The sequence below is a fragment of the Phoca vitulina genome, unplaced genomic scaffold, assembly GCF_004348235.1.
Source record: "Phoca vitulina isolate PV1807 unplaced genomic scaffold, GSC_HSeal_1.0 scaffold122, whole genome shotgun sequence".
NCBI classification, from domain to species: Eukaryota; Metazoa; Chordata; class Mammalia; order Carnivora; family Phocidae; genus Phoca; species Phoca vitulina.
Window position 1 is genome coordinate 284,915 of NW_022589825.1, and position 23,256 is coordinate 308,170.

General features: G+C 39.9%; 2 protein-coding genes across 6 annotated transcripts in view; both read left to right on the forward strand.

Annotated features, from left to right (window-relative positions):
• TCEAL7 (transcription elongation factor A like 7) overlaps nt 1-1,833 on the forward strand; it is a 38,187-nt gene extending 36,354 nt beyond the window's left edge. For both annotated transcript variants that reach the window (XR_004298635.1, XR_004298636.1), the window contains exons 4-5: nt 868-1,029; nt 1,520-1,833. The gene's annotated coding sequence lies outside the window, so the exon portion shown is untranslated. The remainder of the gene's footprint in view (nt 1-867; nt 1,030-1,519) is intronic.
• An 88-nt stretch (nt 1,834-1,921) lies between these two features.
• On the forward strand, nt 1,922-5,488 carry TCEAL9 (transcription elongation factor A like 9). 4 transcript variants are annotated; one of them, XM_032398921.1, is made up of 3 exons: nt 1,922-2,404; nt 2,911-2,991; nt 3,368-5,488. In XM_032398921.1, exon 3 carries the CDS (start codon nt 3,451-3,453, stop codon nt 3,766-3,768), a length of 318 nt encoding a protein of 105 aa, XP_032254812.1. In that variant the 5' UTR covers nt 1,922-2,404; nt 2,911-2,991; nt 3,368-3,450; the 3' UTR covers nt 3,769-5,488. The 4 variants fall into 4 exon arrangements, with proteins under 4 accessions (XP_032254812.1, XP_032254811.1, XP_032254813.1 ...); XM_032398920.1 differs by having other exon boundaries at nt 2,911-2,987; XM_032398922.1 differs by having other exon boundaries at nt 2,914-2,987.
• Nucleotides 5,489-23,256: the final 17,768 nt, after the last annotated feature.

Consider the following 23,256-nt stretch of genomic DNA (forward strand, 5'->3'; position numbering starts at 1 on the left):
GTTACCAAGTCCTTACATTGAACCTGCTTTCGGATGAAAGCCACCGGCAATAGACATAAACGTCCCTAAGGAGGTGCGAGTGTACTTCTACCAGCGAGGCAGCATGAGACAGGCCAGGGTGATGGTAAGGCCACAGGGCCTAGGTTCAGTCTGACTGCTCTTCTTTCCTGCCCACCCTCCATCTAGGTCCTGCCCACATTCTGAGGCTCGGGTCAAGGTTTGTTTTGGGTTTGTTTTTGTTTTTTTTTTTCCCCTGCTTGAAGCTTTCTTTGACTGTTTTGGGCTAACTGGTCATTGACTTCTCTGAGTCCGTGTTGGCCTGGCTGTCCACTCTTTCCTTTAGATTTCTCCAAATAGCCTCATGTGAAAGAGATTCTGCCTTTTCAGCTATCTCTTCGATTCTACCTTTAGTGTGAACCCGCAGGGAATGTGGCCCACTCTCAGGATAGACTTAGAGAAGAGGCACAAGCGGGTCTTGGATTTGGGCTCCAGGTCCTTTGGGCAGGATATTCTAGGGTCTTAGGTGTCTCAAATGTAGTCTAGAAGGAAATAAATGAAGGCTCCAAGTAAACACATCTTCTTGCCCCGCTGACTCTTCACTACCTGGGGAGGACGCATCCAGAAGAGGGCCCGATGCTGACCCTCTAAAAGTGGGGCCTTGGGCTGAGGCCTTTTCTGCTCAGATATGAGGAGATAATGTCTTTGGGCATATTGTTTAAATTCTTTGTTTAGTTTAGGACATGCATATATATGTATATATAATGGAAATGACTTACATAAAATAGAAATGAAAATATCCTCCTTGCAGTTGGGTTGCTTGAGAGTATAAAATGAGATAACGGCAGCAAAGCATCTTTCCCTTTTCAGGACATTCTCAGGATTTCTGGAACTATTTTCATCAAGCCGAAGGAAAGTAGCTGCCACTCAGGATGTTTCCGTTTTCCCACGGACAACATATTGAAGTGTTTTACTAATCGCAAGCTTCTTTCTAAAGTTCTGAGAGCTTGCCTGGGCTCTCCTGTTTGGGAGGTAAGGCCAGTACAGGGAAAGTAACTTACTCAGGGTCACACAATCTAGTTCTGGCCCTGGGGCTAACATCTCCTGTCACACCAGTGTTCTGTTCGGCAGACCCAAACCATTCTATCTTGGGTTTCCTGGTACTCAAATACACATGCTCCCCAGAAGATAGGAAAATGTGACAGAAGGGCAAGTGAAATAAAAAAAACATGGGGTAAAGGTTTTTTTCTTTCTTTCTATATAATCTATTGAGCTCTTTATTCTGCCTCATGAAGGGGCACCCAAACTTACATAAAACAAAAATACATGTATGTCTCCTGCTATTTTTTAAGTGTTGCCTCTCAGAGCTATGTAATTTTTATTGGCAAATTTGTGACTTATACTAAAAGACTGAAGTGAGGCTGAAAGGTAATCAGTATCTGTTGAAGATGATATGAGCCAGGTATCATTTAGAATTCCCAAAAGTCAGTTCTCTGAGGTGTACGTTATTATTCCCTTTCAGATGAGGACACTTGGGATCATGATGTGTACCTGACAACTGATGATTCTGCAGGAGCACAGCTGCCTGGCAAATACCGCCATCAGGGCTCTGGAGTCAAATATTACTTTTTTTTTTTTTTAAGTTTTGTATCATTTTCCCCAAATGAAATCCTAATATAATTATAATAATAGCTTGCACTTTTAGAGCACTTACAATAGGCCAGGAACTATTCTCAGGACTGTACGTGTATTAAGTCATTTAACCAAAGTAATTTTGTCTTTGTCTTTTCCAAATATAAAAAAAAAAAAAATGTTACTTTTGTTTAAAAAAAAGAATATACAACTATTAAGAATAAAGTGAAAATTAAATTTAAAAATGTCACTCCTGTCCCAGGCTCCTTTTTTTTTTCTCACACCTCGTTGCCAAACCAACCCTGTTCCACAACAGCCAGGGACCAGACTGCAGATGAAATGGAGTCTGGGGGAGGGGCGATGGATGTAGGAGTTCTTAATCCTGGGAGCTGAAGGCACCGAAGTGACCATTCTTAAAAGAAGTAGAAAAGTTTAGTAGCTCCAGAAAAAAGATGCAGCCCCTCCCTAGTAGTCACAGAAAGCCAAATAACATTTTGCCCTCCGGCATAGGCAACAATAACAGAGAATGACAAGCCAGATGTATGGGGGGGAGGGGGCATAGGCGGGCCCACTTCTGCCGCGCTTTTGGTGGGAGTAGAGATTGGGGACCAGAGCTCACTGGTGACGCAGATCTCACGTGACCAGGAGTCGACGTGTGCAGAAGTCCTGCTAGTCTGGTCCTTGTTCCCGTCTGGGTACCAGGTTTCCTTTAGCAGTGCAGACGGCGGAGCCTGACGCCAGGGGAAAGAGGAGTCAACTTGTCGGAATTTTGCAGGTTGGTGTCAAAATAGGTGCTGCTTGGGGCTTTCTAGGGTGGGAATGGCCTAGGGCAGAGACTTGAGAGGGAGCCCTGGTCAAAACCATCCCTCCACCTCCCTCCTCCGAGTCTGCAGGAAATGATGACCCTTGGGAAAGGGACTAGGAGTCCCGGGAGAAGGATAAGGAGACCTGTGATAGTTTAAAAATAATCATCCTCTGCCACTTCAGACCGCTTTCCCAAGACCTACCCTACCCCCCCCCCAACCCCCGCCTCAGTAAAGATAGTTTGGAAATAATCTGCTTTTCCTACTTACTCCCTGTCTGATGGGAAATTCGAGCTAACTTGCACTGTGGGGGCGGGGGGAGAAGTGGGAGAAACAGAAGGTGGGAAAGTTTCATAGCCAAATACCTTAATGAGGAAAAAGGTACTTGGTGCGGGTGGGCCCACCAAGCGCTCGCCCCTCCCCCACCCTCCCCCCTTCTCCAACCCTCCCTCTTCCCCTCCCGTTTTCCGTTTGTCAGCAGGTCAGCAGGTCTGTCGTTCCTAGCACTACACAAGGCTAGAAAAGGGGAGGAAGAAAGCGATCGGATCAATACAAGTAGGTGAGGGGAATATTTTAAAGACCCCTGAGGTGGAGGGGGGCGAGGGCGGGACAGAGGTTGTGGGGCCCACTGTTCCTACCCCCGGCCGGTTCTCCCTACGTACTCAGTTCTAGGAGGGCCTTGTGTTTTGCCTTGTGCGGAGAAATGGTTGGGGAAGGCCTTGAAAAAGGCTGGAGGGAGGGACGAGAGAGAGGTAAGGAAATGGAAAGTGGAGGTTAGAGCCGCAGGCTCAGGGAAGTCCTGATTGCTGATTAAGTCTCCCAAGTGGAAGATATTTAATGATAGCTCTGAATCAAAGAAAGTAAATGCTGAGACCTCTGTCCAGAGCACTGGTCCATTCACCAAGCCTTTGACTTACGGTCACCTTGCTTCCCAGGAGTAATTGTATTCAAGGAGGAATAAAGCAGGAAAAAAGAAAGGAAGAGAAAAGGAAAGAAGGAAGGAAGAGAGACTCACAAGATGAAACCCTGTCAAAAAATTGAAGGAAAACCAGAAAATGAGAGTGAACCAAAGCTTGAGGAAGAGCCAAAGCCTGAGGAAAAGCCAGAGGAGGAGGAAGAAGAGCCAGAGGAGGAGGAAAAAACAGAAGGAACTTTTAGGGAAAGGCTGATTCAGTCTCTCCAGGAATTTAAAGAAGATATACACAACAGGCATTTAAGCAAGGAGGATATGTTTAGAGAAGTGAATGAAATAGACGAGATAAGGAGAGTAAGAAACAAACTTATAGTCATGCGTTGGAAGGTTAACCGAAACCATCCTTATCCCTATTTAATGTAGTTTGCCTTGATTTTAATTTTTTTCTGATAGTAACATTGTCATAGAGCTTTCTTTTGATTTGCATTTTCCTGATATACCTTCATGCATCTTTCTACTTTTAACTCGTTGCTATTAGTGATTTTAGATGCATCTGTTGTTAATCTTCATCTCATTTTTTATCATATTTTGAACCAATATACAAGTCTCTGTCTTTTAATAGGAGAGCTTTACTCATTTGTACAAAAAGAGGTTCCTGACAGGATATAAAATGAAAAAAGGTTACTAAGTAATATGTGAATATCATATTTTTGAAAGGAAGAATACATTTGTATATTACATATATGCACAAAGAAACGTGTGAAGGATGAAAGACCAAAAGTATAGTCAGTGGTAGAATTATGAGTAATTTTTTTATTCTGCTTATTTGTATTTTTTCTTATTCCTAGAATGTATACACATTATTGTTAAAGTAATAAAAGTTTTATAACAAAAAAGAAGTAATCTACAGCACTTAATCAATTTATTTCTAAAGGCACTGGGGGCCACTTAATATTTGTTGACAGAATTTTAGAAGCAAAGGTGAACTCCAAGTTACCACAAGACCACTTAGCTAGAAGAATAAATTTTTTATATCTTTTCTCATCTGTAAAATAGAGATAATAATCTCTAAGGGATCATGTGAGGACCAAATAAGGTAATGACTGTGAGCTCTATTTTAACAGGTTTTTTCCCCCATCTGCCCATGTAGGATCCCAACTCCCAAAGGCTTTGATTCAGCTATTTGGGATGATGGAGAAACTAGTTCTCACCTGTGCTTAAGAATAAATCCAGGCAACTGTTAGGTGGGTGCCCCCCTTTATGTTCCTTTCCTGCCCCACCTCCCTTTCTTCTCCCCTTGATATTATCATGTATATTGGGTAGTTCTGCCCCTACATCCAGGCCCCTACCTATCTTTTGCTGATGTTCTGGAATTCTCAAACAGTGAAGCCCAGCATATTTCTTCAGAACCCCCAATTGGCTGAATCCTCAGACGGACCTGCAGAAGTGGGGAGAATGCCCATTTCTTCAGTTTAGACAGATAGTTATGCAGGGCAACTTGGGCCATGGTATCTTGACAGTTTGGGGAATTTTAACCACAGGCTCGAACTTCCCTCATAAGACTCTGACAACAATGGGTCCATTTGGGGATTGGACCAGAAGGCAAGTCTGAGTAACAGATGTTATGCTTTAGTCAGAATTGCTTCCCTTTGAGTCTAAAGATTACGGTTTTATCTTCTGACTGTTTCTTTAGGGTGAGTGATCTCTCCCAGAAGACTGGTGGCAGGCCCTCCTCACCAGTTCAACAGATACCTCTAGGCCTGTGTAAATTTTAAAGGGAGGTTCAAGTGGGATTTGGGGATACTGCCATCCTTACCTGGAAATGTGAAAATGCTATGTAAGACTGTATGTGTATATTTACATCCAAATCTATGTATCTATATATGTATCTATATATATCTATGGCTCACAGTTTTTCCAGTTGTGTGTTATTTTATTTTTCCTCCGTGATACTCTTTTTGGGGCAATTCATGACTCCAGACTATTCAAGGTTGCAACAGCCTGATGGATGCTGGTTGGGCTGGATTCTGACTGGAGTGAGATAAGCTTGCAGGGGCTCACTGCCAGTTTTATAAGACAGGATGAATCCAATCCCCTGGTGCTCCGAGGGGCAGTGCTCAGGTAGGATATAGAAGGGCTCATCCAAGCCACACGTCTCTCCAGGGTGGGTCTGACTTTGGTTTCTCTGCTTCAGATTGAAGCAGGCACTAGACTCCCCTCAGCTGATGGCCAGGCTGTCCTGGATATACTTACCTGGAGGATGACAACTGTCCCTGTAGCAGGTCAGAGCACTAGACTTAGTTTCTCCCTTTTTTCCTTCACAAGGGGGCTTGATGAGAACTTTTTATAGGGAAGAAGACCTCAAAATGGACTAACTAAAAGCATTGGTTGTGACAGTCTGTCCCCGCCATGACTCCTGTAGATGCAATCAGCTTGGGGTTAAAGGAGAGGGCCTGGCGGTGGGTGGGGATGGTTTTAGATAGTACCCAAATATATTAAATTGTGATGTTCATGTGTTTATTTGGATGTGTATTAATGAATACTCTGTCTCAGGCAAATGATGATAGTATAGATTTAGCGTGGGATAAAGTTTCCTTTGCAAAAAGGTATTCAAATTAAGTCAGCGAGTCAATTTGAAGACAGACATGAAGTAGAACACAATACTAAGAGCACAGGCGGTGCACAGACAAAGCAAAAATCATCCTAGTGGGAAACACTGCACTAGCATAACTGATTTAGGGATAATAACTGGAAACACCTGTCAAGAATTATGCGATCTGAGATTTTACCCTACTTAAAACGTAACAAGTTAACCTGCTACTGTTTAATGGATACTGGCAGAAGACACTAGAATCCCGGGTCAGAGCCAAAGGACATTATTACTCATGGCAAGAGCCATAGCCAGAGCTTCATATGGGTTTGTATTAGTTTTCAAGTGATCCTCAAGTCCTACGGGGTGACACAGGCCCTTTTATGGATGTCTGCACACGCCGTGCCTTGTGTAACAGGAAAGAAACTCCGTGTGTGTGGAGAGTTCGTTGCTTTCATGGTAAACAGAAGCAAGCCTGCTCTGTATCCAGGGAAAGATGTTACCTCATTCGTCCAAGTTGCTTGTTGCAAACACAACTCTGAGACATGGCCTGCCTGCATAGAGTGGTCACGGTCTTACATGCTTTGTATACGCAATAAAAATGTGCAGGGATGCTCAGGATCCAAGGTGGATTGACTCCCAGTAACAGTTTTCTCTGTGCAGTAAATCTTAATGTGAATGGTAAGCCTTTCCTAACAGCACAAATTTGGATTTATAATTCCAAGTTAAATAAAGCAGATAAGGCATTATACGGTAGAGTGTAAACAGGGCATTTGTAACTTTCTAATTTTTACTTAATATATAGGATTTTGAATAAATCTTAATTAACTGGAAAGAACAACTAAGAAACTAAAAGTAAATAGTCTAGGAGGAGCTTTAAAGTTACAATAGGACATAGCTACCATGATGCACAAAATAAAAGGAGAGGAACAAGATGATTATCAGGATGCTAAGGACCGGAGTAATCTCATGCAAAATTTTTCACTGAGAAAGTAACAGGAGAGTGTGTGTTTGAAAACCAGCCTCAGATCCCATACCCACATAGTCACCACACCTCTATAAAAGGAAAAGGCAAAAGCCAAGAGAAAAGCTGATTTGTTCCCTCTACAAGGAAAGTTCAAGGTAGGGAAAGGGTTGATGGAGGGTGGGGCCTCTCATAACAGGGACCAAAAGCAGTTATTTGATACTCTGACACCAGCGTTTTGCAAGAGCCTTAGCAAAAATAGCTGAACCGGGCGCCTGGGTGGCTCAGTTGGTTAAGCGACTGCCTTCGGCTCAGGTCATGATCCTGGAGTCCCGGGATCGAGTCCCGCATCGGGCTCCCTGCTCGGCGGGGAGTCTGCTTCTCCCTCTGACCCTCCTCCCTCTCATGCTCTCTGTCTCTCATTCTCTCTCTCAAATAAATAAATAAAATCTTTAAAAAAAAAAATAGCTGAACCATTGGACGGATAATTTAGTTGGGTATGGAGCATCTTTTTGTGTACTTATTGGCCATTTTTACATTTTACTTTGAGAAATGTCTATTCAAATATGTTGCCTGTACCCCCCCCAGCCAATATTTTCAGTACAGTGTGGGTAAAGAATCTTTAAAGGAATAAGGTAGGTCCGTATATACCTACACATTCACCAGCCATGATTAAAAGAAAAATGAAGAACAGGAGGTATAGTATAAAAATATATACACACACACACAAAAATATATACACACACACATACCCATCCCCACAAATATCAAGATGAATCAAGATCCTTTAGCTCACTAAAAGGAATGATCATGTCTTTTTAAGTGGCATTTTGATATCTCACCATACCTTCTGCTATCTTGTTGTTTAAGAAATATTTTTAAAAATTTATCCTAATGGATAATTCTATTATCCTTGCTTTGTAACTGTCAAAATATTTTCTTGGACTTAGAGTCCTTTTTCCCTTTCTTGAACTCTGAGTCCTTTTCCAGATGTTGTATCATTAGCCTACTATTTTTTTTTCTAAGATTTTATTTAAATTCAAGTTAATTAACATAGAGTGTAGTATTTCAGGAGTAGAATTTAGTGATTCATGACTTACCTATAACCACCAGTGCTCATCACAAGTGCCCTTCTTAAGGCCCATCACCCATTTAGCCCATCCCCCCACCCACCTCCCCTCCAGCAACCCTGTTTGCTCTCTGTATTTAAGAGTCTCTTTTTTTAAAAAAAATATTTATTTTAGAGAGAGAGAGAGAGCAGGGGGAGGCACAGAGGGAGAGGGAGAGAGAGAAATTCTCTAGCAGACTCTGCTGAGCGCAGACCCCAACTTGGGGCTCGATCCCAGGACCCTGAGATCATGACCTGAGCTGAAATCAAGAGTCAGACACTTAACCAGCTGAGCCACCCAGCGCCCCTATATTTAAGAGTCTCATGGTTTGCCTCCCTCTCTGTTTTTATCTTATTTTATTTTTCCTTCCTTTCCCCTATGTACATCTGTTTTGTTTCTTCAATTCCACGTATGAGTGAGATCATACAATATTTGTCTTTCTCTGACTGACTTATTTCGCTTAGCATAATACACTAGCTCCACCCATGTCATTGCAAATGGCAAGATTTCATTCTTTTTGATGGCTGGGTAATATTCCATTGTATACAAATACCACATCTTCTTTATTCATTCATCAGTTGATGGACATTTGGGCTCTTTCCATAATTTGGTTATTGTTGATAGGGCTGCTATAAACACTGGGGTCCTTTGAATTAGTATTTTTGTATCCTTTGAATAAATACCTAGTACTGTAATTGCTGGATCATAAGATAGTTCTATTTTTAACTTTTTGAGGAATCTCCGTACTGTTTTCCAGAGTGACTGCACCAGTCATTAGCCTACTATTTAGTAAAAAAGGAAAGTGAAGCTAAGAGAAATTAAGTGTCCTGGCCAAGGTCACCCAGCTATTAAATGAAATGCCTGCCTAAGGTCAAAGCCCTTGCTTCTAATCTCTACTCTGCAACAGCTGATATTTAATAAATAGTAACAACAACAACAACATCATGCTTAAAGAATTCCCATTATTTCTTCAAAGCTTCATGCCCTTTTGAGTCCTGATCTTGGTTCCCACAGTTCTCCCTGACTGAAACATTCTCTGAATCACTCTTCACACACTTAGCATGTATAACCCCTACTCATCCATCTCAGAATAGACGTTACTTCTTTTTTTTAAAACAGGTTTATTGAGCTATAATTCACATACCATACAATTCACCCACTTAAAATGTACAATTCAATGGTTTTTACTATATTCAGTTATTTGCAACTATCACCATAGTCAATTTTAGAGCATTCCCAAGTCAAAACCAAACACCATACCCTTAGCTATGACCCCTCCCCCATGCTTCTATCCCTCCAGGTCTAAGCAAACACTAATCTTTCTGTCTCTACAGATTTTCCTATCTTGGACATTTCATAAGACTGTGCTTATATAAAATGTGGTATTTTGTGATTGGGTTCTTTTACTTAGCATATGTTTTCAAGGTTCACCAATTGTGTAGCAAGTATGTCTTCTTTCTTTTTATGGCTGCACAATATTCTATTGAATGGATATGCCACATTTTGTTTATCCATTAATCCATTGATGGATATTTGGGCTGTTGCCATCTTTTGCTTTTTATGAATAGTGCTACTATGAAGAGGTTTTGTGAGTACACATGTTCTTATTTCTCTTGGGTAGATATCTAGGAATTGAATTGCTGAGTCATACAGTCACTCTACGCTTAATTGTTTCAGGAACTGCCATACTGTTTTCCAAACTGGCTGACCATTTGACATTCCCATCAGCAGTGTGTAAGGCTTCCAGTTTTCCCCATATCCTTAACAATACTTTTTATTATCTGACTTTTTGATTCTAGCCATTTTAACAGAGGTGAAATGGTATCTCAATGTGGTTTTGATTTGCATTTCCCTGTTGACTAATGATGATGAGCATCTCTTCCTGTGTTTAGTGACCATTTGTATATCTTACTTGGAGAAACATCCATTCAAATCCTTTGCCCATTTTTAAATTGGGATATCTGCCTTTTTATTATTGAGCTGTAAGTTTTTATTTATTCTGGGTACAAGTTCCTTATCAGATATATGATTTATACATATTTTCTCCCATTCTGTGAGTTGTCTTTTCACATGCCTGATGGTGCACTTTGATGCTCAAATGATTTTAGTTTTGATGAAGTTCAATGTAGTCTTTCTTTTGTTGATCATGTTTTTGGTATCATATCTAAGAACCCTTTGCCATATCAAAGGTCATGAAGATTTACCCCTATGCTTTTTTCTTTTTTCTTAAGGTTTTTATTTATTTCTTTGACAGAGCGAGAGAGAGCACAGGCAGGGGGAGCAGCAGGCAGAGGGAGAAGCAGGCTCCCCGCTGAGCAAGGACCCTGGTGTGGGGCTTGATCCCAGGACCCTGGGATCATGACCTGAGCCACAGGCAGACGCTTAACCAGCTGAGCCACCCACGTGCCCCCCTATGCTTTTTTTCTAATGGTTGTATTATTTTAGTTTTTACATTTAGGTCTCTGATTTATTTTTAGTTAATTTTTTTGTATATGATGTGAGGTAGAGATCTAGTATCATTAATTTGCTAGTTGCTATCTAGTTGTTCTAGCACTATTTTTTTCCATTGAATGGTCTTGGTACCTTTGTTGAAAGTCAGCTGACACATGGTTTTATTTCTGGACTCTTGATTCAATCCCACTGACCTATATGTCTATCTTGTGCCAGTATCACACTATCTTGATTACCATTGCTTTGTAGTAAGTTTCAAAACCAGAAATGTGAGTTGATGTACTTTATTCTTTTCCAAGATTGTTTTGGCTATTTAGAGTCCCTTGCAATGCCATACGAATTTTAGAATCATTCCATCAATTTCTACAAAGAAATCAGATGGGATTCTGAAAGGGATTATGCTGAATCTGTAGATCAATTTGGGGATTATTGCCATTTTAACATATTAAATTTCTCAATTCGTGAACATGAGATTCTTTTTTCCATTTAATTGCTTCTTTTTTTTTTTAATGTAAACTCTATGACCAATGTGGGGCTTGAACTCATGACCCTGAGATCAAGAGTTGCATGCTCTACTGACTGAGCCAGTCAGACATCCCAAGGTTTATTTTATTTTTATTTTCTTTAGTAATATCTACACCCAATATGGGGCTCAAACTCCCAACCCCAAGATCAAGAGCCACATGCTCTTCCTACTGAGCCAGCCAGGTGCCCCATCTTCATTAATTTCTTTCAATAATATTTTGCAGTATTCAGAGTATGAATTTTGTACTTCCCTTATCGAATTTATTTCTAAATGTTTTATTCTTTTGATGCTATTATAAATAGAATTGCTATCTTAATTTCATTTTCAGATTGTTCATTACAAGTGTATAGAAATGCAGTTGAGTTTTGTATATTGCTTGCATCCTGTAACCATGCTGAAATTGTTCTATTAGTGTATCAGTGGATCCCATAAAACTTTCTGTATACAAGATCATGTCATCTATAAATATAGTTCTACTTCTTATTTTTCAATCTGGATGCCTTTTATTTCTCTTTCTTGCCTAATTGCCCTGGCTAGAACCTTCAGTGCAATGTTGAAAAGAAGTGGTGAGAACACACATCTTTGTCTTGTTCCTGATCCTAGGGGTAAGGCATCCAGTATTTCAGCACTAAGTGTGATGTCAGCTGGGTTTTTTTTTTGGTAATGCCCTTTATCATGTTGAGGAAGTTCCTGATTTGGGGATGTTAAACCAACCTTGCATTCTGGGAGAAATCCTGCATAGTCATGATGTATAATTGTTTTTATATGTTGCCAGGTTTGTTTTCCTGGTATTTTGTTGGAGATTTTTGCATCCATGTTTATAAGAGATTCTGGTCTATAGTTTTTTCTTGCAATATCTTTGTTTGGTTTTGGTATTAGGGTAATACTGGTCTCATAAAATGAGAGGAGTATGCTCTCATTTTCTGTTTTCTTGGAAGAGTCTGTAAAAGATTCTTCTTTAAATGTTTGGTAGAATTCAGCAGTGAAGCCATGTGGGCTTACACTTTTCTTTGTGGGCAGTTTTATTACTACTACTACTATTAATTTGATCTCTTCACTTGTTATAGGTCTTTTCAGATTGTCTATTTTTTCTTGATATAGTTTTGGCAGTTTGTGCTTTTCAGGTAATTTGTCCATTTCACCTAAGTTATCTAATGTAATGTTATACAATATTTCATATTATTCCTTTATAATCCTTTTTCATATCTATAAGGTCAGTAGTAATGACCCCTTCTTTCATTTCTGATTCTAATAAATTGAGTTCCCTCTCTTTCACTTTCCCCTCCCCATCAATCTAGCTAAGGATTTGTCAATATTGTTGACCTTTTTGAAGAACCAGCTTTGGTTTCACTAGTTTTCTCTACTCTTTCCATTTTCCATCTTATTAATTTATGCTCTACTTATTATTATCCTATCTTCTGCTTGCTTTATGTTTAGTTCACTTTTTTGTCCAGTGTTTTAAGGTGGAAGGTTAGGATATTGATTTGAGATCTTTCTTCTTTTTAAATATCAACATTTGAAACTATATATTTCCCTCTAAGCATAGGTTTAGCTCCATCCTATAAGTTTTGGTATATTGTATCTTAAGATACCAAAGTTGCACTCCATAAGTTTTAGTATGTCCTATGTTGTGTTTCATTTTCATTCATTTCAAAGTATTTTCTGCCTGCCAAAAAGGATTTCCTTTTTGATTTGTTCTTTGATGCGCCATCCATTTAAGAGTGTTTTGCTTAATTTCCAGATATTCATGAGTTTCCTAATTTTTTTTTCTGTTATTGATATGAAATATTCCACTGTGATCAAAGAACATATCTTGTATTATTTCTAACCCTTAAACTTATCTGTGGTTTGTTTTATGGACTATCACATGGTCTACCATGATAATATTCCATGTGTACTTAAAAGAATGTGCATTCTGCTGTTGTTGGGTGGGATATTCTACATATTTATTAGGTCTAGTTAGTACATAGTGTCCTCAGGTCTTTTATTTCCTGGTTGATCTTCTTCCTATTTGGTCTATTTACTATTAAAAGGGGGTATTAAAGTCTCCCAACTATTACTGTTGAATTATCTATTTCTCCCTTCATTTTTGCCAGTTTTTGCTTCATGTATTTTGGTGCTTATAATTCTTATATATTCCTTATGGACTGACTCTTATCATTATAAAATGTCCCTCTTGCTTCTGGCTTTTGGTCTGGCATGGGAAGAACTTGGAAGCCATTGCTCCATCCTAACAACAAGTAAAACACTGAACAAACTGAAAATCAACAACTGTTTTAAGATCCATTAGAGAATTGAGGCCACCAAGCAAATCATTGTCCCAAAAAAGGAGAGACAGGCAGATATGGAGAATCATAATTTGCTGGAGCAAAATCCATAAACAGAAACTTCTCCAGGAAACCAGTACTGAGGTAGAAAAACCTAAACTACAATTGATAAATTGCCAGAAGTTCAATGGGGGACAAATCTGAGAATTAAAACTCCAGATAAGCCCAGTCTTAGGTGGTGTTCCCCCACTTTTATGAGTTTTACCTCCAGGAGCCCTATGAGGTTCTCACAGTGAATACTCTAGAAAATCCCCTTGTGTTTCTGGCCGGGGGAGGGGAAAATAGCTGTTTTTAAATACATATGGAACATTCTAGTCTTCTTAAGAAGGCTTTCACTCAAGAGCAAATTTCACCAAGCCTAACCTACTAGAATTTTATCAGAGACCAGCTGACGGGGAGGAAGGGAAATATCCAACTCCAACCCCCTCTAGCCAGCCTGTCTCACCTAAGTAAGTGTGGGGTGGGGAACTGAGGAGCACTTATGAAGGCCACAGCCCTGACCATACCCAAATGTTAGGCTCCTCTAATTGCTGACTGATTAATCTATTATTTTCTTTTCTTTTTTTTAAGATTTTATTTATTTATTTGACAGAGAGAGACACAGCGAGAGAGGGAACACAGGCAGGGGGAGTGGGAGAGGGAGAAGCAGGCTTCCCAAAGCCGAGCAGGGAGCCCGATGCGGGGCTCGATCCCAGGACCCTGGGATCCTGACCTGAGCCGAAGGCAGACGCTTAACGACTGAGCCACCCAGGCGCCCCTAATCTATTATTTTCAATAATGCCCTTGGGCATCAATTGTTCTGCAGACTAATTCAATCAAATTTGGGCTGTTCCAAAAGTCAGTGCTTGATATTTGTTCCAACTCAGGGAGGAGGAGTCCTCCCAACCATCTCCTTCCCTGGATCTTTAAAACAATCTAGCCATCCTACAGTTAACTTGTATTTTCATTGAATATATTAGTCACTTCCCAGTTGCCTCCACCACAACCATCACTGTTTTTAGAGCAACTTGTGGCTTGAACTTCTCCATGGTCTGTTGAAAATTAAGTAAGTTTCATCAGGAAATGTTTGAACCTATATGCTTTATGGCTTTCTTCTTTTCCCAGGCAAAATCTCTGAGCCTGGACTCTGGATCTGGGGGTGAGGACAATGGCACTCTTCTCTCAGAGTGATACTCGTGCTTCAGGAGCTAATATCTCAGTGGAGGCAGGGAGGAAACAGCAGCCTGAGGTCCTCTCAGCTTGCTTCTCAGAGTGCGAAACCATACCTTATGAGCCACGCCAAGAGGAATAGGGCCCCGGTATTCTCAGTGATGTCACACTCACAGGACAGCCTCCATTCTATCAGTGGGGGCTGGTTGCAAGGAGAGAGCACTCACCTCTCAAATGCACTCACTTGGAGCTTAACCTTACAATATCAGTCATTGGGGCAGGATGAGAAATGCTGATGTCTTCCTCTTCCCAGGAAGAAAGATCCATAGCTGGGAGCTGCAGGAAGAGAATGCTCTATGTTCTTGGCTCATGGTTAGGAGTGCAGTTTGTGCCTCCCCGACCTGGGAGTGAGAAGGTAGGGAGAGGTCTAGGCTCAAATACCACAGACTCTCACTTTCTTACGGATTTTTTTATAGATTTTCTTAAATAGATGTTTCTCTATTTGATATATGCCCTTAAGACCATTTCCAGAGGCTTTAAATTGTTTTGTTTTTATAATTTTCACCAGTTTCACTGGAGAGCAGGTTCGCAGAGCTCCTCATGCTGTCATTCCAGAAATTGACCTTCTACACATTGCTTCTTCCTGGAAGACTTCCCTGGCAAATGGATTAAGTCCTCTTAAGTGCTCCAACTGCCCCTTCAGTACTTGCTACACTCTTCCTCTGGTTTCCTCCCATTAAATCATGAACTCCAAAAGAATATAAAAGCTATATCTGCTGTGTTCTCTTTTATATCTCCAGGGCCTTGCCTGGCACATAGTAGATGCTCAATAAATTATGGTTGAACTAAAAGTATAGTTCTTATATTTTTATTAAGTGGAAAGTCCTATGTCCTTAGAATCACTGCTAAATAGGGGCGCCTGGGTGGCTCAGTCATTAAGTGTCTGCCTTCAGCTCAGGTCATGATCCCAGAATCCTGGGATCAAGCCCCGCATCTGGCTCCCTGCTCTGCGGGAAGCCTGCTTCTCCCTCTCCCACTCCCCCTGCTTGTGTTCCCTCTCTGTGTCTCTCTCTGTCAAATAAATAAATAAAATCTTGAAAAAAAAAAAAAGAATCACTGCTAAATATGGTAGTGAGATTGAGATGTGAAATGGGCAGGCAGTGCTTAGCACAGAAAAGGGCTTAAACAATGGATGGATAAAAGAATGAATGAGATATAGATTTGGGACTTATTAATAAACGAAACTGAGTAGAGGTTAAGAGCATGGACTTGGGAACTACACTACATGAATCTGAATTCCTGTTCTATCATTTCCTATTGTTGCTTAGCCTTGTTGTCCTGCAATTCTCTTATTTGTAAAATGGGGGATAATATTAGTACCTACCTCGTAGGATTTGGGGGAGAATAAAATGCAATAATGAATATATATATATATATATATATATATATATATATATATATATTACAATGCCTGGCATATATCAGCGTTTATATAAATGCTGTTTATTTTCTTTTTTAAAAAAGATTTTATTTATTTGTCAGAGAGAGAGAGCACAAGCAGGGGGAGCAGCAGGCAGAGGGAGAAGCAGGCTCCCCAATGAGCAAGTAGCCCAATGTGGGACTCAGTCCCAGGACCCTGGGATCATGACCTGAGCTGAAGGCAGATGCTTAACTGCCTGAGCCCCCCAGGCGCCCCCCAGTGCTGTTTATGTTCATCACTATATATGTTTTTAAAAACTGGGATAATTCTATACATGCTATTTCATAATGTGAATTTAAAAGAAAAGTAATGATTTTTTTCTTCTACTTACCAAAAGGATACATTTTCCTTGAAGATAATTTAGTTGATAGGGGTAATCAACACCTGATGACCAGCATCTGAAATGCATCTTTAATCTCAAAGATGAGGACCACTAAATGGGAAGGGATGAGTGAGGAGCAAGGGCATCAAGTCACTAGGCATAGGTTTCTAAGTATAAAATATGGTACAAGATACTGTCATGCTACTACTGCCTGAGTCTCAGATACATGTTGGGAAATGTAGCCCCTGACTCAGAAGCTGGGGTAGGGGTATAAAGGGGGGAGGAGGAAGGGAGAATGGGAAGAGATGTGCCCATGTGTTTGTGACAGAGAGTTTACTCTTTTGTTAGAGATATATAAAAATCATCTGTACTACGAACACATAAAAAATATTGGTTTTACTAGTCTTTAAAAATTTCTTGCTTATTCTCTTAATTTATTGTAGAATATTTGGAAAATGTGGATCATCATAAATTAGAAGATTTATTATTATGGCTTATCACCCATCACCACAAAAGCCAAAAGCAGTTATAATTAAAATATTAGTGTATTTCTTTTAATTTTAATACAATATGCATAAACCTACAAGGTATGTGATATATATGTGTATATACACAAATATATAAACAAACAAATAAACAGTATTGGCCAAGAAAGCATAGGTGGCTCTATTTCTAGTTCTGCCACTATCTTCTTTGATAAACTTAGGCAAGCCTCTTAATTTTTCTCAGTTTCCCAATTTCTAAAATAGCCTCTTGAATGAAAATAATTCTAAGGTTGTTGTAGTTTTTTTTAAAGATTTTATTTAATTATTTGAGATAGAGAGCAGAGCGAGAGAGAGAGAGCATGAGAGAGAGAGAGCAGAGGGAGAGGGAGAAGCAGACTCCCTGCTGAGCAGGGAGTCCCGATGCAGGGGCTCGATCCCAGGACCCTGGGATCATGACCTGAGCTGAAAGCAGACACTTAACTGACTGAGCCACCCAGGCGCCCCAAGGTTGTTCTAGTTTTAACAATACATGATCTGTGAAAGCTTAGGACTCCTAGTGATACTAGCAGTATCATACTCTGTATATCCAAATCATACTCTGTAATATAAATCATACTTTGTAAATCCAAGATTAGGCAAAGGCATAGAAAACATGACTATAAAATCTAATGTTCTATAAGCCTACTAATCCATTCTTTTGGCCTCACAGTTTATTTTGTTCTATTTCCTATCCTTTCTGATGACTTTGCACATCAGTACCCAATCAGTACCTAGGTGGATAATTGTAGACAAACATCCTAAACTTTTTTCTAGTAAAAATTAATTTCTTAGGGGATGCCTGGGTGGCTCAGTTGGTTAAGTGTCTGCCTTTGGCTCAGGTCATGATCCCAGGGTCCTGGGATGGAGTCCTGCATTGGGCTCCTTGCTTGGCAGGGAGCCTGCTTCTCGCTCTGCCTGCTGCTTCCTTTGCTTATGTGCTCTCTCTCTCTCTCTTTGACAAATAAATAAATAAAATCTTTAAAAAAATTAATTTCTTAGAAATCCTTAAGGTAGGAAAAATACGGGTGGAACAAGGCTGTGGAAATTCCATTTTAGGTCCTACTCAAAAATTATTTTGTACTTAATAATTGTAATCAAACAAGTGTCACTTAACATATTGACTGCCTTGTCTAGCTGGAGGGTAAAAAAGGGATTGTAAGAGGCACATACCAGTAAGGTGTGTGATGGTTTTAAAACATGGCTACCAATTATTTGGCACTCCTTCCATCAAAAGTTGGAATCTATAGTCCCTCCCCTTGAATCTTAGAAGAGGACTTATGATTATTTTGACTGGTGGAGTATAGAATTTGATTCTATGTGACTTCCAAGGTTTGATCATAAAAGGCCATATAGCTTCCACCTTGTTTACAGGGAAGATTTGCTTTAAAAGCCCTGAGATGGCCATGTTGGACAGGCTACATATGGGAACTTTGGTTGATAGTCCCAAATGAACTGGTCCCTAAGCCATCTCAGTCTCAGTTGTTCCAGGATCCAGCTGTTTGAGTCATCTACAGCCTTTCCAGGTACCCTCAGCCAAGCCATCGTAGCTGAGGCTGCAGACGTCCTGAAGCAGAGAAGAGTAGTCCCTGATATGTACTTTCTGAATTTCTGACTCACAGAATCTGTGAGCATAAATATCAGCTGTAGTTTACACCAGTGAATTTTGGGAGAGTTGTGACCCATCAGTAGAAACTTGGAAGAGCTACATGTTATGCTGCAGGTGCTAGCCACAGGCACACAACAGTCATGAAGCCAATGTGTTATCAAGTCAGTCAAATGGAATTGGGCAAGTGTGAGAAAAGGTGAGAAAACAAATGCAGAGTTTTAACTTAGCAGTTCATTTTGCGGGGGGGAATCACATACATTTTTGTATTTCTGATATCTCTTGAAAAAGAGAAGGAATATTTGGCAACCTTGGGCTTGAATCGCCTAACAATAATTGGCAAGATGTAAGCAGAGGCTGTCCCATATTGATAGAGCATGTGCTCTCCAGTTTAACCAGATTCCTGCTTAGCTGGCTTCACTCACATATATGTTACCTGTGACCACGTGAGTTGCAATCCTTGAACCAAAAGGGTCTACTGGGCACTAGGACCTTGCTAGGTGCTAAAATTGTATTATCAGTGGAATTTACATGGGACTAGCAACAGTAAGGCAAGGTAAAGTCATCTCATGAACACTGATACGTAAGTTTCCTGATATTCCTCTAAGTTCATCCCAGAGTCTACGGGAAGGTAGGAATGGTACTAGCTAAAATCTGAAGCTAGAAGGGTCAAGTGAATTCTCTTGGCCCATACATAGTCCAGCTCAATTAATCACTTTAGGAAACTATACCGGACAGAACTTCTTTTCCACCAGAGTCTTAAACAACAGGAGTGAGTGGCCATGGGTCTCTGGTGTCTCAAGATATCATCTGCAGCCCCTGAAATAAAGAAAAGCTCTCTAATAGATAATGAAGTGCTGAATATTTGTTGCTTTCACATTCAGACATCTTGAATGAAATATATTATCTCTCAAATGTTCCAAATTCTTACAGGAACACACTTAAAATTTCATCGGGTCCATTCTCCATTCTTCAAAGTTATTGGCATCACAGTTATAATGGCCATAACTTATAGGGAAGTTAGAGTACGCATAATTTCCTATATTCTTAATACTTCATTTCAATTTGTTAATAAGTGCTTAAATTTAGAGAAAAAGAGAGAACTATAGTAAGATTGCAGCAATGAAGCCTGAAGAAGACACATAGAGAACTACTCTAGGCTGGAAGAGAGATACCCACACCCACAGAGCCTACCAGGTCTCAGACCACCATCTCCCAAGCCTGGAATTCACACAGGAGGAGATAATGAGAGAAAAAGAGGATAATAACTACAATCCAACTGGGTGCATTTCCAGCCAAATACATGTGAGCTATGTCATGGCAACATGCAAAAAGATTTCAGCAAAGAGCTTCCTCTGATGGGATACTAATCTGACATCTCCACGGTTCGATTAAGGGATAACTAGTTAAGGCAAAATTACACAACAGGTTTTTTTCCCCAGTAGCTGTCTCAGTCGTGCTCTTTCTGTCAAGCCCCTCCCCCTCTTTCTACTGGGCAATGGGCTTCTTTAACTACATCTCAATCCTGTTCCCCAACTTTTTAGTCACTTTTGCTTATTAAAATAGTCTCTGTTGGACTGTTAAAAATTTGGTTCTAGGTATTTTAAAATGCAAATCTCAGTTGTAATTTAGAATACTCCTCATCCCTCTGGGAGATCTATATCAATATCCTCTATATCTATCTATCTACATTTATATCTATAGATAGAGAGATTGATTGATTGATTATAAGGTCTTGACTCCCACAATTATGGAGGCTGTGAAGTCCCACAGTGTGCTGTCTGCAAGCTGGACAGCCAGGGAAGCCAATGGTAGAGTTCAAAGGCCTGAGATCTGGAGAACCGGTGTATAGATGCCAGTCTTAGTTAGAAGTCCTGAGAACCAGGAATACCAAGGGCAGAAGAAGATCAATGCCACAGCTCAAGCATTCAGGCAGAGAGCAAATTCAAGCTTTCTCTGCCTCTCTGTTCTATTCAGGATTAGATGATGCTCACCCACGCTGCGGAGGGCCATCTGCTTTACTCAGTTCACCAATTCAAATACTAACCTCTTCCAGAACACCCTCACAGACACACCCATAAATAATGTTTAACCAGATATATTGGCATCCTGTGGCTTAGTTGACACATAAAATTAACCATCATACCCTCCTTCATTGTGTTTACTCAGATGATTTGAGAGTTTGGAGGATGGGAACACAAAAACAATTCTTTATCAGACTACCTAGTGTAAGACTGCTGTCCCTATGTGATTAATCACCACTGAAGCTCAAGTTTAATTTCTATAGAGCCTGCTGATAAGGACTCACATGCAAGCAGCTCCCTCAGGTTTTGCTAGCACCTTGGAAAACTGGGCCATATCTTGCATGTGACTCCTAGTTGATGACCCTCACAAGGCATTCCTGTGATTCACAGGTCTCTTTGCCCTACTCTAATAGTTTCTGGTAAGCCTATATCTCAATAAATCCCCTCCCCAGTTCCAACTCCAGTGCCTATAGGCATGGTATGATTTATTTCTCATGCCTCTCCAGAATTGAGAACTTAGGTAGGGGTTCAATCCTAGCCCTTTTCCACCTGGCCATACCACCACATCATCTCCTTAAAATGTTCTTTCCAGGATTCTGTAGCTTATAGGTAGCTCAAAATCCCAGTGGTAAAGCAGATATCCAGCAGAGGAATAAGAAGGAAATCTTACCATCTTGTAGATATCCCTAAACTTGATGTACAATTCTTTTGGGATCCCACTCCCTTGGCTTTGGGGAAGGGACCCAATCAAGTGCCACCATCTACCATAATTACAGGAGATACGGAGAGGGAATAGGTTCTTTCCACAAACACTACACTTCCTAAAATGTGAACCTAGTCTCTTCTTTCCCAGTATTACACTCCCCTTCTATCATTTTGGGGTAAGAGCCACCAAACTAGTTCATTCTCTCTCTGTCCTTGGGGGCACATGAGTCCCAAACTAAGACTCTTTTGTCTTTCTAACTCAGCCTTGGGAAATTTTAAATTTTGTTCTCAACAGGTTGCTACCTGTCTCCAACTCCTCAGACAACTCCAAGACCAAGAAAAGATCTCAATCAACAACTCAAAACATGTTAGTAAAGATAACATCATTTCCAGGACATTTTTCACCTATCTTTAAAACATCACTTCATTACAACCAACCACCTATATAGCATAATATCTGATCTGGAAAAATATACAAATGTATATTTTTATCCAAGAAAATTTGGTAGTGTCAAACAAAAGACTTACTCAAGATGGGTCAAAAAGACAACAGCAAAGCATTTAGCCACTGTGAGAAATAAAAATCCTCTTGCTAAACTTTATATTCAATAGTTACATCATAATGGTTTCCTACTTTCAAGGGATTCTTTCTAGGTAATTACTAATTTTCATAAAAGTTTTTTTTATTGCTCTAAATACAGTCCCCTGAATGAAAAGCAACTAGTTAACCTCAGTAGTGGATGCATTCAGTCAACAAATATTCACTAATCACCCACTTTGTACAAGGAACTTTATAAGTCATTGGGTATGCAAAGTAGAATAAAGCAGATATGTTTTGGGCCCTCATGGATTTTCTTTTCTTTTTTTTTTATTATATTATGTTAATCACCATACATTACATCATTAGTTTTTGATGTAGTGTTCCATGATTCATTGTTCGCATATAACATCGAGTGCTCCATTCGATACGTGCCCTCTTTAATACCCATCACGAGGCTAACCCATCCCCCCACCCTAAAGACAAGTGGATTTAGCTAAGGAAAGAATTATGATCTGCTTACTCTTCAAATCTTGTTAGAAACCATCTAATAATGGTAAAAAAAGAGTCAACTTTTAGTGAAGATTTATTAGGTTCTATGGTAAGGACTTGATATGTGTAATTTACTTCTAACAAAACCCCTGTTTCACAGAGGAAGCACAAAGACCTTGATAAGTAATTGATGCAAAGCCACATTTCAAATAAGTAGCAGGTATGATTTAAACCCAGACATTCTGATACCACAGCTCATGCTTTCAATCAGCATCCTTTCAGCCAATGTCATTAATAAATCTGTATGAAGAGTTGTGAACTGTGAAACAGAATCCAGGAATCACTATTCCTTTAAAAGACAATTTTGGGTGTGATTATGTAATTTGAGCTTTTGAAACTTGTTAAAAAGAGAACCACAGGCCCCAAAGGGCATCACTTAGGTTAAGGCCCCAAGTTAGTAGTAAACCAAGAGTTAATACCTAATCTAACTGCAGTTTTGACCCCCTAGGAATGTAACCTTTAACCAGTCAGTCAGGAATTTTCTGGTCAGCACCAATAAGGTAATCTGTCACATGGGCCCTCTTCATTCCTCCAAAGTAAAATCAAGAAATTCATATACTAAGACCCATTTGTCCCCAAATGAAGGTGACTTCAGGTGAAATAATCCTTTTTTTTTTTCTGTTTATGACTTCCTTGTACTGCCCTTAAAAACCTTTCCTTTTCTGTAGCCTATTAGAGCTCCCCTCTACTTGCTAGATGGGATGCTTCCTGATTCATGGATCATTTAACAAGCCAATTAAATCTTCAAATTTACTTGGTTGAATTTTGTTTTTTTCACAAGCTATATATCAAAATACCTCCAAAGCATAAAAACCTCAAACTATGTATGCACTAGGCATATATTCTTCCTTTATTCAATGTCCCAGCTAGTTTAACAGGGTCAGAGATTACACAGGAGTTTGGAACCAAAACCAGAGGCAGTAAACATTTGTCTGGCCTGTCTTGTCTCAGTGCATATAACTCTTTTGGTTCCTTTATCACAACCAACATCTAGTAAGTATTTTTTTATATTAAATGCCACTTTCCTAAAGTCATCTGTTTTCTAAC